General features: G+C 53.8%; 1 protein-coding gene across 1 annotated transcript in view; it reads right to left on the bottom strand.

Moving 5' to 3' along the window:
• PRRX2 (paired related homeobox 2) overlaps nt 1–16,718 on the bottom strand; it is a 43,073-nt gene continuing 26,355 nt past the window's right edge. The window contains exons 2-4 of the mRNA XM_032866063.1: nt 1,927–2,114; nt 1,094–1,272; nt 1–439 (exon numbers count right to left, since the gene is read on the bottom strand). Of these exons, the coding sequence (XP_032721954.1) occupies nt 304–439; nt 1,094–1,272; nt 1,927–2,114 (503 nt within the window). The 3' untranslated portion in view covers nt 1–303. The remainder of the gene's footprint in view (nt 440–1,093; nt 1,273–1,926; nt 2,115–16,718) is intronic.

The following is a 16,718-nucleotide window of genomic DNA, read 5'->3' as shown; positions in this document are numbered from 1 at the left end:
TTTCTTAAAGAAAAAAGCTTTTCGGTTTTAATACACAAAATAAATGTAGTCCTTGGTGGGCTCCTTCTCCATCTCTGGCCCAACCCCTCCAAAGGTCATGGGCCAAGGTCTCCCACGGCTGTAGACAAAGGGCTCCCAGCATCTCAGCAGCCTCTTGGGCCCAGCAGTCTGGACTGGAGAGAGGGGCCAGGAGAGCCCAATCAGCCTGCCCTAGAGACAGCGGACAGGACAAGGTCACTTTCATGTCTGCCCTCTTGGCTGTTGTTAGACCAGGGAGGCAGCGGGGTCCTGGGGGGCCGGTCATCAGTTCACCGTGGGCACCTGGCTGTGGTGCAGGCTGAACTCCTTGGCCTTGAGACGGAGGCTGGCGATACTGTTGGCCATGTTGACTCCTTGGGTCGCAGGGCCTGGGCCTCCAGGGCTGTAGGGTGGCACCGTGCTGGGGGGCGACAGAAGGCACAAGGACATGTGGCTCTGACCACTTCCAACTGACCACTTCCGGCTGCCAGGCCTGGACCCCAGCCTCTGGTCCTTCTGTCTCGCCTCCTCCCTTGACGCTCCTGGGAAGCCCTCCCCCCAGGGCGGGGCATGGCTGGGGATGCAGGCTCTGGGGAGGAGTCAGAAACAAGCACAGACCCCACCGGACACGGAGCAGCCTCCCTGGGTCCTGCTCACCCTCAGTGCCCCGGCAGGGCCAGGCGCACAGCGGGATGGGGGAGGAGGAAACACACACCTGTTCAGAAGAATGCCTCTGGGTGGGTCTCCCTAGGTAAGGACAGGGCGGGAGAGCTGGCCACCATGGGCATCACAGGGATTCTGACTCCACGGGCCCACCTGCTGGATCTCGCTTCGCACAAGACCAGGGCCCCAGCAGAGCGCCTCACACAAGCACTCGTGTGCACATGTGCTCACAATCATGCAACTCTCGCACACACACCCACACTCATGAGCGCACACACACTGGCCCACGCACTACTCCGCAGACCCGGGCTTCAGCCGCGCCTGGGCACGGATCATAGCTTGTGCGGATCCTGGGAGGGGGCGGGGACTCCTAGGGCTCCGCCCCCTCCTGGACCGGGGTTCCTGCTCTCACCTGTAGGGGGACGAGGCTGTCCAGGAAAGATAATCGGGACTCAGGGCGGTGGGCCGGGGAGCCACGGGCTGCTCGATGGCGGCCTCCTGGCTGTAGGACTTGAGCAGGGAGGCGGAGCGGTTGGCCAGCATGGCCCTCTCGTTTCGGCGGAACTTGGCCCGGCGGTTCTGAAACCAGACCTGGGGGGCAGGGGAGGGGTGTTGAACCGCGTGCAGCAGGAGGCAAAGGGGACCCACGTCCTTTTGGTTGCAGTGCGTGGCCGCTCTGCCACCAGCTGTGGGCTGGCAGCTTCCCCTGTCTGGGCCTCTGTTTCCTCATCTATAAAACGGGGATGACTCTACCGCGGGGTAAGTGAGCGTGGGAGAAAGGGCGAGGGAACGCACGGAGGAACGAGGGCACGAGCACTTCGCTGTTACAAGGTTGTAACTGGAGAGGGGCGTGCTGAGCACTGGGCCCAGAGCTGGCACAGAGCAGCCCTTAACACTTTAACGCGACTTTTTTTTTATCAAAACCTTTCACGCCAGGCACTGCTCTAAGTAAGCGCTTGGCAAATCTGTTAACTCCTTTAATTCTCCTAAGAACACTATAAAAGAGACCCACGTGGTCCTCACTTTCCAGGAAGGCACCTTGAACACAGAGAGGTTAAGTAAGCTGCTCAAGGCCACACCGCTGGTGAGTGGCAGGGCTTGGATCTGAACCTGAGTCCTCCCAGCCTCGGATGCTCCTGCTCTTAAAGGCCTCCCCTCCACAGAGGCTCCGGAGCCCCGAGGGAGAGGTGGCTGCGCGCTCCCACGGTGGGCTACCCGTCCCCCCGCCAGGTGCGCATTGCTCACCTGCACACGCGCCTCGCTGAGGTTGACGCGTCGGGCCAGCTCCTCGCGCACAAAGGCGTCGGGGTAGTGCGTGCGCTCGAACACGCGCTCCAGCGCCTGCAGCTGGCTGCTGTTGAACGTGGTGCGGTTCCGCCGCTGCTTCTTCTTCCGCTTGGCGGCGGCGCCGCGCCCCGGGCTGGGACATTCACCTGCGGAGGGGCCAAGGGTCAGCAGGTGGGTGGGAAGGCCACCCAGGGGGTCACGACTCGGGCATTAGCTTGGCAATTTGCACTGTGTGCTCTCCTCGCGTCTCCCCCACTGCTGGATGGACGGTCCGGCCCCGAGAGCAGGAGCAGATCCCTGGAGTTCACACCTTCCTTCATCCCTTCCACACACATTAACTGAGCAGCTACTGTGTGGTAGGGGCCGTGCCGGGTACTGGAAAGAGCTGGAGCAGACAGGGAGGTAGGCCCCAGAATAAGAGGCCCAGTGATGTGGGACCAAGGGAACACCAGGGTGCAGGAGGATACTCAGCTCTGGCCAGCTATGGGGAGACAATCAGGGAAGGCTCCTCAGAGGAGGTGGTGCTTGAAATGGGTTTTGATGGATGTACAGGAATTTTCCAATCAGATCGGAGGGAGGGAGAGAAGGCATTAGAGGCAACGCAGAAGAGGTGGGAATGACCAGGGGGTGAACAGCCATTATGGCCACATTTCCATTTTATTGAGGGGTGGAACTGGACTTGACTGTTTTTCCGCAAGGGCCCAGTTCATTGCCTACTCCTCCAGGAAGCCCTCCTGACCACCTAAGATCCCCTGCTACACTCACCTCCCCTACACACACAACACCACCAAACTCAGCACTTCCTTGGGCCTCTGATTTTATTAAAAATGTATATTTTAATAACCAAGTAATGTCACTGCTTGTCACAGTAACAGATTCAAATACCAGAGAAGGGTCAGCAGTAAAACAAAACACTCCCCTCTCCCCAGCTCCACCCCCCACACTTTACGAGATGACAAATGTATATTTAAAAAAATTTACAAGCATGAGATCACGCTGAACACCCTGGTGCTTCAACTTGCCCGTTCCTCGATAATATTCCAGACATCATTCTGCCTTGGCACGACAAACATAACCCTCTTTCTGTGGATTGTTCCCCCACACTCTATTTTCTCTCATGTTCTCTCCCTCCACCTGGCGAACTTATTTTTTATTTTTATTTTCTAAGATTTTATTTATTTATTCAAGAGTGGGAGAGGGAGAGAAAGAGAAAGAGAGAAAGAGAGGTCACTAGCGCGAGGGAGGGTCAGAGGGAGAAGCAGACTCCTGCTGAGCAGGGGGCCCGACACGGTACTCGATCCCAGGACTCTGGGATCATGAACTAAGCCGAAGGCAGATGCTTAACCGACTGAGCCACCCAGGTGCCCCGGAACTTATTTTTTAAAGCAGTTTTTGTTTTATCCTTCCAGCATGGCTTTTTGCAAATATAATAAAACATGTATAATATTTTCTCTCGTCTATCAAAAAGTAGTATAGCACATATAGCTCCACACCTCACTTTTTCCCACTTAGCAGGAGAAGCCAGGGATCCCTCCATGCAGTGCACAGAAATCATCCACACTCCCCAAGCACTGGGCTGGGGGACCGCTCCATGGTTTATCCCCCTGGAGCCCTATTGACAGGCACCTGGCGCATTTCCAGTCTTTTGCCACTAAAAGAATGCCACGACGAAGAACCACACGCAGACATGATTTTCTATTTTTTGCCAGCGCATATTTGGGACAGATTCCTAGAAGTAGGATTGCTCGGCCAGTGAGAAAAATGCTAGAGGTGGCCAGAGTCCCCCATAAGGCTTCCCACCAGTGGTGCATGGGAAGGCCTGTTTTGCTCAGTTTGGACCACAGAACATACTGTCAACCTTTTGGAGTTAAGTCCACACCTTGTATTTTTGCTTTCCCAGTTACACGTTCCCTTAACATGCACAATGCTGGGTATTTGTTCTCCCGAGCTTCTAGAATATTCCAGGCCCAACAATGAATACCACTCGATCCCTGTTTTCAAAGATGCTCCCACGTTAGCAGGATTTATTGACTCTCGAGCAACCAACGGATTGGATTTGAGGATGAAGCTTTCCATGAGACTGGGGGATACTGAATGTGGGAGGCGAAGGTGGTCCTGCACAGGGCAGTGCCTGGGAAAAGGTGACCTTACAGCTGGGTTTGGATGGGTAGTTGTAGTTCTCAGTGGAGGACGATCTTGCCTCCAGGGGACACCCGACAGTGTCTGGAGACATTTTTTTCTTCTTTCTTTCTTTCTTTCTTTCTTTCTTTCTTTCTTTTTTTTTAAGATTTTATTTATTTATTTGACAGACAGAGATCACAAGTAGGCAGAGAGGCAGGCAGAGAGAGAAGAGGAAGCAGGCTCCCTGCAGAGCAGAGAGCCCGATACGGGACTTGATCCCAGGACCTTGAGATCATGACCTGAGCCGAAGGCAGAGGCTCAACCCACTGAGCCACCCAAGCTCCCTGGAGACATTTCTGATGGTCAGGACTGGGGGTGGGAGGTGCTACGGGGGTTGAACGGGTAGAGGCTTGGGCGCTGATACACAGGATGAGGACAGACCCGCACACCAAAGAATTATCTCGTTCACCGTGCTCACGGTGCTGGTCTAGCAGGACGTCCAGGACGATTGCAAACTGCAGGAGTCACATGTGGGGGCGGGGGGTGGCCGGGAACACGAGTGGCCCCAAGGGAGCCGCCTTGTCCCCTGGCCGGGCTCCAGCCTTCTCTCCTCACCCCTCTCCTCCAAGAAAAGGCGAAGATGGATGAGAATGTCTGGTGCCTGCGAATGTCTCTCTGCCCCACATCCCTGTCCCCTGGAGCAGCAAGAAAGCTAAACCAAAAACAAGGGCCCACGAGCTGAAAACCGGGTGGCAATCAATAGCCCGAAAGCAGGACAGAAGTTTCTGGAACACCAGCCATCCCAGAGACGATTTCCGCCCCCTCCAGGCAACGCTGTTTGGGCACACACCCAATGCAGGAGGCATTTCAGCCAAAAAAGGAGACTTTTTCGAGAAGTTTCTGAGCAATTCAAAACGGAGGGCGTTTAAATGAAAACCATTTTGCAGCCTTGGCCCCGCCAAGTGGGCGCCGGAAGAAACTCGGCTCTTTCACCAGTTAAACTGTGTGGTTACTTGGAGCCGAAACCCTCACGCAAAGGCATTTAGCGCCGGGCCCCCCGGCAACCCCAGGCCTCCCACACCAACCCCAGCTGGTCTCCTCGCGGGTCTGGGGTCCGCTGTCTCCGGGGTCACATCATGGCAGCGCCAATGGGGCAAGGCTCGGAAGAAGCTGGTTCGGCCCACGAGCGGTGCCAAGCGTCGCCCATGCTGCCACCCACCGAATCTCTGCCCCCGCCCTAGGAGGTGTTACCCCACTGCACACACGGGAAACTGAGGCCAAGGTTGTCCCTCTGGATTGGAATTCCTGCTGGTCAGAAGGCTCCGCCGGCCCCGGCAGTGGGGGTCTCTTCCCTCGCCCACCTTGCTCCTAGGGAAGGTGACACAGGGGTCTGTTGCCATCTCAGTCCTGGCTCTAGGAGGCCTGCAGGGTCACGGCACCTCACTGGTGTGGAAATGCCCCTGGATCTCCAGCCTGGCCTGGCGGGCGGGGAGAGGTGGGGGAAGACGTAAGTATATCTGTCCATTGGTCCATCGGCACCGCTTTGTTCCAAAGGAAGAGCTCCCCTCTGGGAGCCGTGAGGGACAATGGCTTGCCCGAGGTCCCATGAAGTTCCTATGAGGAGCAGAGTTTAACTCGCTGCAGTGCCCAGAGCAGAGGAATTGCTCCATAAATGGTCACTGTCCTTAGCATTGTTGCTTCTGTGCAAGCAGCTTCGTGCCAGAGGTCAAAGGTGTTTCTCCCCAGGCCCTTTGGTCCCCGCTGCAGGCAGAGGCTGAGAAGCCGCCGAGGTTGAGGACACCTCAAGCAGCTTCCTGCAGGTGGCCCAGGACTCGAACCCACGCGCTGGCCTCTGCTTCCCAGTGGATGTGCTGGATATTTGTGACCTGAAGCTCCCACGTCCCTTTCTGAGACGCCAATTGCGGCAGGCGCGTGTGTCCCCCAGGGAGGGGGCTCCAAGCTGGGACTTCCAAGCACTTGGAAAAGAAAGAAATGCTCACTAAGCCTCCAGCCAGCGATTGCTGGGACCCTGGCTCTTTCCAAGTCAGGCTGTGCCCCAAATCTCCTTTTGTTCAGTAAAAGTCCCACTTTTCTTCAGCCCAAACCTGCCTGCGTTTACATGAGCTGCCCTGGTGCCATTGCCATTACAGGGCTGGATCGGGGGAGAGAGAGACACGTCTTCAGGTGGGGGTTGGGGGGGAGGCCTGCCACGCTCTCTCTCCCTTAAAACCAAATTACTTCGTCCCCGATTACATTACGATACAAAAAAAAAATGACTTGTGCACAGTTTTCTGCCATTAAATTATTTCACACGTACCATTTATTTGGCTGAATGCGGGCCAAAGACATTTAAAAACTCTGCTCTCGGCCAACTGATCGAGTGTTCCTGGCTCCTCTCCCCTGCACCCAGGGTTTTTCTTATTCCGTGTAATTTAAGGGTCTAAACAGTCTGGAGGGAATTAACTGCAAATTCTTCCTAAGACAAATAAACCCTGCCTCTTCGTTTCTGCCTTTCTCAAGCTGTTGAGAGACGCTCTCTGTTTGTTTTTGCTTCAAAAAGTCAGTTTGCGCCTGACCCCGGGGCTGTGGCGAGCTCCAACCCAAATAAATAACTTTTATTAATTAGCATTTATTCTGACCAAATAAGCAGCCCCTCTCCCCCCTTCCAATGTGATCTCTGCCAACACGTTCACAAAAATAAACAGCGGGTCCCCAGGACCTTGATGTGGATTTAACAAATTAACACCGAGGCCTTCGTCAGAGGAGCTCCGAGCGGCAGAAATATTTACAGCCAGGGAAGTCTGAGGAAGGAAGTGGAGGTGGAGGGCCCGGAGGGGCCTTCAAAAGCTTTGGCCCCCACTCCCAGGTCTCCTGGAAGAGATGAGGGCTCCTTGGAAGGACCCCTGGTTCTCCTTTGTCGGGCTCCAGCAGAAATTCTGCAAACCGCCCTGAGCTGCCACGGAGCGCCACTAGGAGGCGCTGAGGGTAATCTCGCGCCTCCTTGAGGGAGAAGGGAAAGGCCGGACTGCCCAGTGGTTAAGGAGGAAAGAGCCCCCCACCCCCCCACCCCCGCTGCCCTCACCCCCGCCCGCGCGCCCGGCCCCAGGCATCTAACTGAAAAATGGGAACAACAAGGAACTCCTCATTAACCCTACACGGGGGCTCTTGGCCTGATTTTGCAGATAAGGAAACTGAGGCTCCCAGGGTTAAGGAACAAGCCAAAGCCATATCTGACTAAGAAAGGCCGGTGCTGGGGCGCCTGGGTGGCTCAGTGGGTTAAAGCCTCTGCCTTCGGCTCAGGTCATGATCTCAGGGTCCCCGGATCGAGTCCCGCATCGGGCTCTCTGCTCCGCAGGGAGCCTGCTTCCTCCTCTCTCTCTCTGCCTACTTGTGATCTCTGTCTAATAATAAATAAAAAAAAAAAAAAAAAAAAAAAGGCCGGTGCTGGGATTTGAACCTGCAGGTGGGCACAGAGCCCAGGCTCCTAGTCCCCCTTGGTGTGGGCCAGCTGTTTCTCCTGCAGGGGCATTTCTTTCTTTCTTTCTTTTTTTTTTTTTTTTTAAAGATTTTATTTATTTGTCAGAGAGAGAGAGAGAAAGATCACAAGTAGGCCGAGAGGCAGGCAGAGGCAGAGGGAGAAGCAGGTTCCCTGCTGAGCAAGGAGCCCGATGTGGGATTTGATCCCAGGATGCTGGGATCATGACCTGAGCCGAAGACAGCCGCTTAACCAACTGAGCCACCCAGGCATCCCATGCAGGGGCATTTCTGAGGGTCTCTCCAGGGGCTTAGGGTCGATGATACACCCAGGAGGAGGGGGACTGAAGTCCGCAGAGGTGTTTCCGGAGCTGGGTGGGGTGCGTGCTGGAGCTCCCGGGCACACAAGCTAGGGCCTGGAGTAGCATGCAGGAGGGAAAGGCGTGCAGGCTGCCCAGCCTATGAGATCTTCCAGGGCAGGGCCAGGGTCAGGCACGGCCCTGAGTCAGGCCAGCAACGTTAGAAGGAAAAAAGGAAGGAGTGACAGGAGGAAGGAGAAGAAACATGGTCCCTGGAGGCCTTCCCGAGGCAGCCAGTCCCACTCCAGCCAGGCTCCCAAGCAAGGGACACAAGAGGTGGTTTCATGTCCAGCCAAGCTGGCCTTGGTCCCGGACACTGAGCGACCAGGCCTAAGAACAAAGGAGGGGCTCAGGTCCTCTGGGGAGATCACACAGGCAGACTTCCTAGCATCACCTCCCTGGAGGCCCCCCACAGTCTCAAGAGGGGAAGATAGGGCTGTCTCTGACCTAGAGAGAAGACAGGGAGAAGCCCAGAGAGGGGCCAGGACCTACCCAGGGTCACACAGCAAAGAAAGCCCACCCTCCTGGCCCCGTTCTTTTCTTGATACATCCCCGGTAGCCAGTTGCCAGAGAAAAGGGAAAGAGGAGGTAGCCCCAGCCCCCAGCCCAGCCCTGGACATGGTGAACACAACAGAAGGACGGAGGCTTTCTCTAGAGGGCCTTTCTGGCTCTACCCACCGGATGCGTCCGGTCCTTGGGAGGGCTCAGGGCTGCTGTCCTGGGTTTGCGGCCTCCTTGAGGTTGGTACTCACATTGGACATACACATCTCTCAATGGGAGCCCTGTGTAAACCGCTCCTGGGCTCGCAACACCTCCTCTCTCCTTCCCTGACTCACCTTCATGTCTCAGCAGAATGTCACCTCCTTCAGGAAGCCATCCCAGACCCCCTGTTGTAGCTGTGTCACCCTGTAGAGTAAATGTGGGGTCACGGGTTCAACAGGGCCTGGAACTTACTATTTTTTTGTCCCTCTGGAACGCATCACAGGGCCTGGCTTAAGGTAAACACTTCACAAATATTTTTTGAGTGTTGAGTAAATGAATGAGTGAACAGCCTGGGACTCTCATGCCCAGACTCCCCTCCCTGCCCCCAGGCCAGTGACCAGTGACAAGGGGGCCGAAGCAGGCTTGGGCTTACCATGGAATCTGGAGGAGACTGGGAGAGGCTCCCAAAGATCCCCTAGAAACCTCAGCAGAGTCCTAGAGGTCTCTCTGGGCTCTGGAGCCTTCCATGCACAAAGGCCACGATGTGCTGCGTATCCTTCCTGAGGATGACCGGACCCCCTCAGAAAACCCAGCGGAGAGGCCTGGACACCAATGGGATCTGCCTTTCCAGACAATGTGAGCTCCTACACACCCCAGGGCCTTTGCCCAAGCTGTTCCCCCTACTTGGGGCACTGCACCTTTTCTGCCTGACACAGGCTTATGTAGTTTTTAGTCTGAGCTTAAATTCCCTGCCCTGAGAAGTGTTCCCAGCCCCCAGGCCAGGTCAGATCTCCTCCTAATAGGCCCCTGGGCCCTCTCCCTCACCCACACATCTGTAATGAGGTCGTTTTCTCTTTTGGGTTATCTACTTTGTGCTTGTCTCTCCCATTTAACTCAGCTCTAGGAAGGCAGGGACTGGATTTGCCTTGTCACCTCTGTATCCCCAGGACTGGGCAAGAAGTTTGGTTTCAGAAATATTTCTGAATGGGTGACTAGATAAATGAAGGAATGTCTCATTCCAGAAAACAATGGGAAGTCCCAACACCCAAAGACAGTTTGCCTTCCCCTCCGAAAGGCCAGACATTGGTTACTTAGATGTGACACCCAAAGGACGCGCAGTTAAAGAAAGCAAGATGTCGTGGACTTCATCAAAATTCAAACTTTGGTCAACAACATCAAGGAAGTGAAAAGAATCATATGTTCTGTAAGGGGGTTGTATTTAGAAGATCTTAAGAACGCTTAAACTCAACAATAAAAAGACAAATCATCCAATTAAAATTGAGCAAAGAATTGGGGCATCCCGGGTGGCTCAGTCAGTTAAGCGTCTGACTCTTGATTTCGGCTCAGATCATGATCTCAAGGTCGTGGGATCGAGCTCCTTGTTGGCCTCCACGCTCAGCCCTGGAGTCTGCTCCAGATTCTCTCCCTCTCCCTCTGCCCCTCCCCTAGCTTGTGCACTTTCTCTCTCTCAAACAAGTAAAATAAATCTTAAAAAAAAAAAAATGAGCAAAGGATCTGAATAGACATTTGTCCAAATAAATAAATGACCCACGGGCATGCGGAAAGATGTTCACCGTTAGTCATCAGGAAAATGCAAATCGAAACCACAAGGAGACACCACTTCACACCCAGGAGATGGCTTGCATCGAAAGACAGATAACAAGTGTGGGCAAGTGTTTGTAGAAATGGGAACCTTCCTGCAACACTGGTGGGAATGAAAGATGGTGTAGCCACTCGGAAAAAGAATCTGACAGGTCTTCGAAATGGTAAACGCAGAGTGACAATCTGACCCAGCAATTCCACTCATAGGTATATCCCAAGAGGAGTGAGACACAGAGACGCAAAAAAGCTTGCATACAAATGACTGTTAATCATAACAGCCCAAACTTGGAAAAAACCCAAATGTCCATCAGCTGATGAATGGGTAAACCAACCGTGGCCTGTCCACACAAGGGAATGCCTTTTGACTGTAAAAAGGAATTAAGCGCTGATTCATGCTACGACACGGACGAACCCTTAAAAACATTACTTATGTTTAAAAATATTATGCTGAGTAGTGGAAGAAGTCTGTGCCATCCATGAAAGGCTGCATAATGGATGATTCTAATTTTAAGAAATGTCCAGGGGTGCCTGGGTGGCTCAGTCAGTTAAACGTCTGCCTTTGGCTCAGGTCATGATCCTGGGGGCCCTGGAATCGAGCCCCAGTTTGGGCTCACTGCTTGGCGGGGAGCCTGCTTCTCCCTTCCCTCTCCCTCTGCCTGCTGCTCTGCCTACTTGTGATCACTCTCTCTCTCTGTCAAATAAATAAATAAAACCTCAAAAAAAAAAAAAGAAAGAAAGAAAGAAAGAAAGAAAAAGATAAAGAATTGTCCAGAAAAAGTAAACCTACAGAGAGAGATCAGTGGTTACTAAGGCCTGGAGGTGGAGAGGGTTGGGGTGGGGAGGGAATGAGGATGACTAAGGGGCACAGGGGGTTTTGGGGGGCTGATGGAAAGGCTCTAAAATCGTGGTGATGGTTGCACAATCGAATATATTAAAAATCACTGAAGTGCACACTTCAAATGGTATGTGAATTACATCTCAATAAATTGTTCTGTAAAAAGAAGTACAGGAAAAAGCGGGGGGAGCAGAGAGAGCCTCTGGGATCGGCAGAGAATGGCAAGGAAAGGAGCTCCCCTGAGCTGGGGTGAGGGGACTCCGGGAGAAGCCTTTGAAAAATGGGGTCATTGGGCCCAATGAGGGCAGCAGAGCCAAAGCTACTGGGCAGAGAATATCTGTGTCCTATTCTCAGGCAGAGAAAAGGGCCATGAGGTCAAGGCCAGCTCAAAGGCTCTGGGTTTCCGGAAACTCCCCTCATGCCTCCCCCAAGGCTTCTGGGTTCCAGGGCCTGACCACCTCTGGCTTCAGCAGCCCAAGAGCCCAAGTGTTCAAATTTCCAGGCTCCTCTGGCCACATCTGCGTCGGCCAGCCTTCTCCACTCCCCAGACCCCGAAACCACCTCCAGAAAGTGGGAGCACCTGGCTAAAGTGGGGCCCCAGGGGGGATGGGAGCCGGGGAGTCATTCAGGAGGGAAAACAGCAGCCCTTGGTTCAGAATTGGGTCTGAGAAGGAGGTTAGCCTCTGTCCGTCTGGTTTGAATCTAAGGTTGGTGGCCAAATGCCAAATTTATTGTAAGACCTACATTTTAATAAGGAGTTGGTATTTGGAGGAAAGCTGCCCTCGTTAACCATTTCCAGGCCAGGGCGAAGTCACTGCTCCGGGCCCAGCGTGGGGTTTTGCCTCCCAATGAAGAGCCCGAGGGCCTCTCGAGGCCTGGAGTCAGCACCTGCTGGGAGTCAGGGTGGGCGCTCATGGCTAGGAAGCGAGATGTTCTCACTCCCCGTAGCTTGGTTCTGCAGCCAACCTGCAGAGGCTCTGGGGTTCAAGCCTGTGACTTCTGTCTTCTCAAGGACTCAGACCTGAGAGGACCTTACAGCCCCTGATTTTTGCAGATTGGGAAAGAGGCACGGGGTGGGGGGGCACTGACCTGGCTAAGGGCTCCCAGTAAGGTGGTGGGATCCCAAGTTCTACCCACGACAGTCCCACCCTGAGGATACACGTTTGCCTCCTCTCTGCTCCCTCTGGGCCGGGGTTGGGGTTGGGGTGGGGGACTTGGGAGCTGAGCCCTGACCCAGCAATTGGGCATGCCTGGGGGCAGTGGGGGACAGGCAACCAGCAGCCCACCCAGAGAGCAAATGACTCCCTCCCCCTCCCCCTCGGGTCCTCAGTTCCACCATCTGTGCAATGGGGCGACAAGAGTGACTATTCCTCCCCGTCAGAGTGGCACAGAGAGGACAGAACCGTCCGGGGCTTTCCTGAGAACGTGCTAAACACGGTGGGACTTTACACAGACAACCGTTCTCCGCACTAGTGTTCTTCCCCGCTGAAACCCAGGTCCTTCCCCTCTTTCGCCAGTGAACCCCTTGTGGAATCTGAGGAATTCTGTGGGCTCTTCCCCCAGAAAAACACAGGTGCACGCACAATTTCACGTGGAACTCGGGGTGATTCATAGACTCGCTGAGTCCTGTCCGCGGACCCCGCCCTGCACAGTCAGCTTCATGGAAAGTCAGGTTTCTTTGGCCCCAAAAGAACCTGTCCCGCTGGGGGTCCCCAGGGGCCCCATCCCCACAGCCAGCAGCCAAGGCTGAGGCCAAGGCTATGGGCCCCTCCTCAGGGGCTCACGGAACCCTGGCTTTGGGACCGCGCTGCGCTCCCCGAGAGGCTGACCTTTAAAGTGTCGCTGGAGGGTTTTTATGACCCACTTGTGAGTTCCAGCCACGCTGGAAAATGTGTTTGAGGCTCGGCTCTGAGGAGCTCCCAGGGCCTTCTGGAGTGTTCAAGCCTGTCTCCTCACCACAGCAGGGCCTGTGGGTGAGGACAGAGGACTCCTCCCCCGCCCTTTCCTTTCCTTTCTTTTCTTTTTTCCCCCCCCCCCCCCCGCATTTGGCTTCCATTTACTCAGCTTTATTACGTGCCTGGCACTGGGTTAGAAAGTCCTGCCTTCTGAAATGCGGAAGGCACCGTCATTAAGCCTTGTTCTCAGTGGGGGACAGTGGGGGACAGTGAGGTTCAGAGAGGTGAAGTAACTGACCCAGGTCACACAGCCAGGCTGTCTGTCCCCAATGCCACCGTTGGTCTCTGGAGGAAAGCGGCTCTGGTTAACCATTTCTAGACGGGGGTGAATTTGCTACTAAGGGCCCAGGTGGCTTTTCTCTCCTGCTGTAGAGCCCCGAGGGCCTCCTGGATTCTGACTGGAACAGAGCTGATCCCTCTGCCCACACTTGCTCCCCCTCACGGGCCCTGGTGCCCTCGAGGCTGACGATCCCCTGCCATGTGTCAGCCTGTCTGTACCCCAGCACCCACTGGTCCCACCAGCAGCAGGCACACTCAGAACCCGGGGCCAGAGCCATCTGCGACACCACTAGCATGTTCCTGCTCACGCCAACCCTGACTCTAGAAAGTCCTCTGCTATGGTGAGCCGTAATCCATCTCCCTGTGGGTCCCCCCACCCCGTTGTCTGGGGGCTCTTCTCCAGAAGGGCTGCTGACACTGGAAGGCGTTCTTCCGATGCCTTTTTCACGCATGACTCTGGGAACCTGCCGGCCCCTCTCGTCTCCCCTGGGGTGCCCGGTGGTGGGACCGGCACCAGATCTTCCTAATTTCTCACAGGGGTGTCCACTGGCAGTTCGCCTCAGAACTTCTGGGAAGCTTATTAAAAATGGACATTCCCAGGGGCGTCTGGGCGGCTCCGTCAGTTAAACGTCTGCCTTCAGCTCAGGGTCCTGGGATGGAGCCCTGAGTCAGTTTCCCTGCTTAGTGGGGAGTCTGCTTGTCCCTCTCCCTCTGCCCCTACCCCCTGCTCAAATAAATAAATAAAATCTTTAAAAAGAAAGGAAGGAAGGAAGGAAGGACAGACATTCCCATCCCATCCCACGGGATTCCAATCCAGGAGTGGGCTTCAGGACAGCAAAGCAGGAATGACACAGCTGGACAGGAAAAATACTGATTCCTGCTTTAGCTCTGCCCTGTTCCATGTGGTAGCGGCTACTCTAAATTTGCACTGATTTGAAGGGTGACCTATAAATCCCGTTCCTCGGTCCGCCTAGCCACATTTCAAGGGTTTAGTAGTGACACGTGGCTACTGGCTCCTACACCGGACAGCACAGACAGGGATTAGTCACCATTACAGAAAGTCATATCAGATGGAGCTGCTCTAGATTTCCAGGTTTTCTTCTCTCTCTCTTTTTTAAAAAAAGGTTTTATTTATTTATTTGACACAGAGTTAGAACACAAGCAGAGGGAGAGGGAGAAGCAGGCTCCCCACTGAGCGGGACTCAATCCCAGGACCTGAGCTGAAGGCAGCCACTTAACTGGCTGAGCCGCTCAGGCGTCCATTCGTCTTCTTCTTTTAACGGAGAGGGAACAACCACAATAAGGACCAGCATTAAAGGACATTTGAGAGGAGAAAAATCATCCTTCACTCCCACCATGTTGACATATCTGTTTACTTTTATTTTGTGGACTTTTTAGCCCATGTCCACATGTATCCAGCTTGCACGTGAGTCCACTTAGAGTGTGCATGAAAATAATTTTCTTTTTTGGATGGGACACTGATGAAAAGGGCAGGATTTTAAGATCCGACATACCTGGGGACAGCATGTATGGTCGCACAGGTTGTGCACTGCACAACTCCAAAGGCACCATCCCCACAGATTGTACTGTAGCTGGAGCCCCCTCTAGTTATGCAGTGAGCAACCCTTTAGACCATACCTGCTTTCCGGAAATAGCTGCATTTAATTTCTGGCTTCACGTTGCACCAGCTGCATGAGCCCTGTGGACAAGCGACTTCACCTCTCTGAGTCTGGTTTCCTCAACTATAAATGGGGACAGCAGTACCTAAAGTGCTTAGGCAATGCCTGGCATCTAGGAAGCACTTGAGTCACTTTGCTATTATGCTGGTGACTATTACGACCTTACGATTTTTTTTTCTAAAGATTTTATTTATTTATTTGAAAGACAGAGATTACAAGTAGTCAGAGAGGCAGGCAGGGAGAAAGAGGAGGAAGCAGGCTCCCTGCCGAGCAGAGAGCCCGATGTGGGGCTCGATCCCAGGACCCTGGGATCATGACCTGAGCTAAAGGCAGAGGCTTTAACCCACTGAGCCACCCAGGCGCCCCACGACCTTACGATTTTTTAAAAGATTGTATTTATTTTATTTGATACTGAGATAGAGTGAGAACACAAGCGGGGCGGGGGTGGGCAGAGGGAGAAGTAGGCTCCCCGTTGAGCAGGGAGACTGATGTGGGGCTCCATCCCAGGACCCCAGGATCATGACCTGAGCTGAAGGCAGACAGTTCACCAAATGAGCCACCCAGGCGTTCCTCTACCTCACAATTTCATGGGGGCAGATTCAGCGAGATAAGGCAGATAAAGTACCCTTTGCTGGCAGTGGCACAGCCCAGGGCTGAGCTTGTTGCTTGATACTCGCTTAATCTCCTCCCTCTTCGACAGGATCCATCCATCTGTGCCTCATGTCACCTAGTGGGGACACCAAAACTGCTGAACTCTTCATTCCCCTCTTGTGGGACATTTAGGTTCTTTACAATTTTTCTCTATTGTAAATGATGTGGAAATGGCTCATCTCTTTGTCCTTCCCCTGGATTTCCAAACCCCGCCTACTTCAGGGTAAGTTCTCACAACCGGAGCCTCCTCTCTGTCAGGACCTCCGGCTCTTTCTGGCCACCTAGTCAGCCAGAACAGGCTCCCCACACAACTGTGAAGGCCGGTTCTCCCAGCACGCTGGCTAAGAGCCAGACTTTGGAATCAGCCTGCCTGGGTTCAAATCCCAGCTTCACTGCTGTGTGACGCTGAGTAAGTTACAACCTTTCTGTGTTTCAGTTTCCCATCTAACAAATGGAGAAAATAATACATCCCTCACAGAGCTGGGATGAGGACTAAGTGAGTTAATGTATATAAAATTCTTTTTTTTTAAAATATTTTATTTATTTATTTGACAGACAGAGATCACAGGTAGGCAGAGATGCAGGCAGAGAGAGAGGAGGAAGCAGGCTCCCCGCTGAGTGGAGAGCCTGATGTGGGGCTCCATCCCAGGACCCTAAGATCACGACCTGAGCCGAAGGCAGAGGCTTTAACCCACTGAGCCACCCAGGCACTCCTATTAATGTATATAAAATTCTTAAAACAGTGCCTGGGACCTCGTTAAGTGCTAAATCATGTTAGCCATTAGTGTGTTTATTTGGAGTCAGGTGGGTCTAGGTTTGAGTCCCAGATTTGCATGTAGTGGCTGTGCAACCTTTTGGCAAGTTGCTTAACCTCTCTGAACCTCATGTTTGTATCTGTGGCATGGAGACTTTGGTTACTGAGAGGCACACTCTCAATAGTTGTAAGACAACTTTTCCCCAGAACCAGTGCACACACACGCTCACACACACACCCACATACAGAACAGGGTCTGCCCTGAAGCTGTCCCAGGAGTCTGTCCTTCATGGATGCTTCCAGAGAAGCTGGGCTGGATCCAGCAGGAAGCCCCGCCAG

This window comes from Lontra canadensis, unplaced genomic scaffold (assembly GCF_010015895.1).
Source record: "Lontra canadensis isolate GAN:19392208 unplaced genomic scaffold, GSC_riverotter_1.0 scaffold30, whole genome shotgun sequence".
In the NCBI taxonomy this organism is placed as follows: domain Eukaryota; kingdom Metazoa; phylum Chordata; class Mammalia; order Carnivora; family Mustelidae; genus Lontra; species Lontra canadensis.
This window is presented reverse-complemented; position numbering and strand designations above follow the sequence as displayed.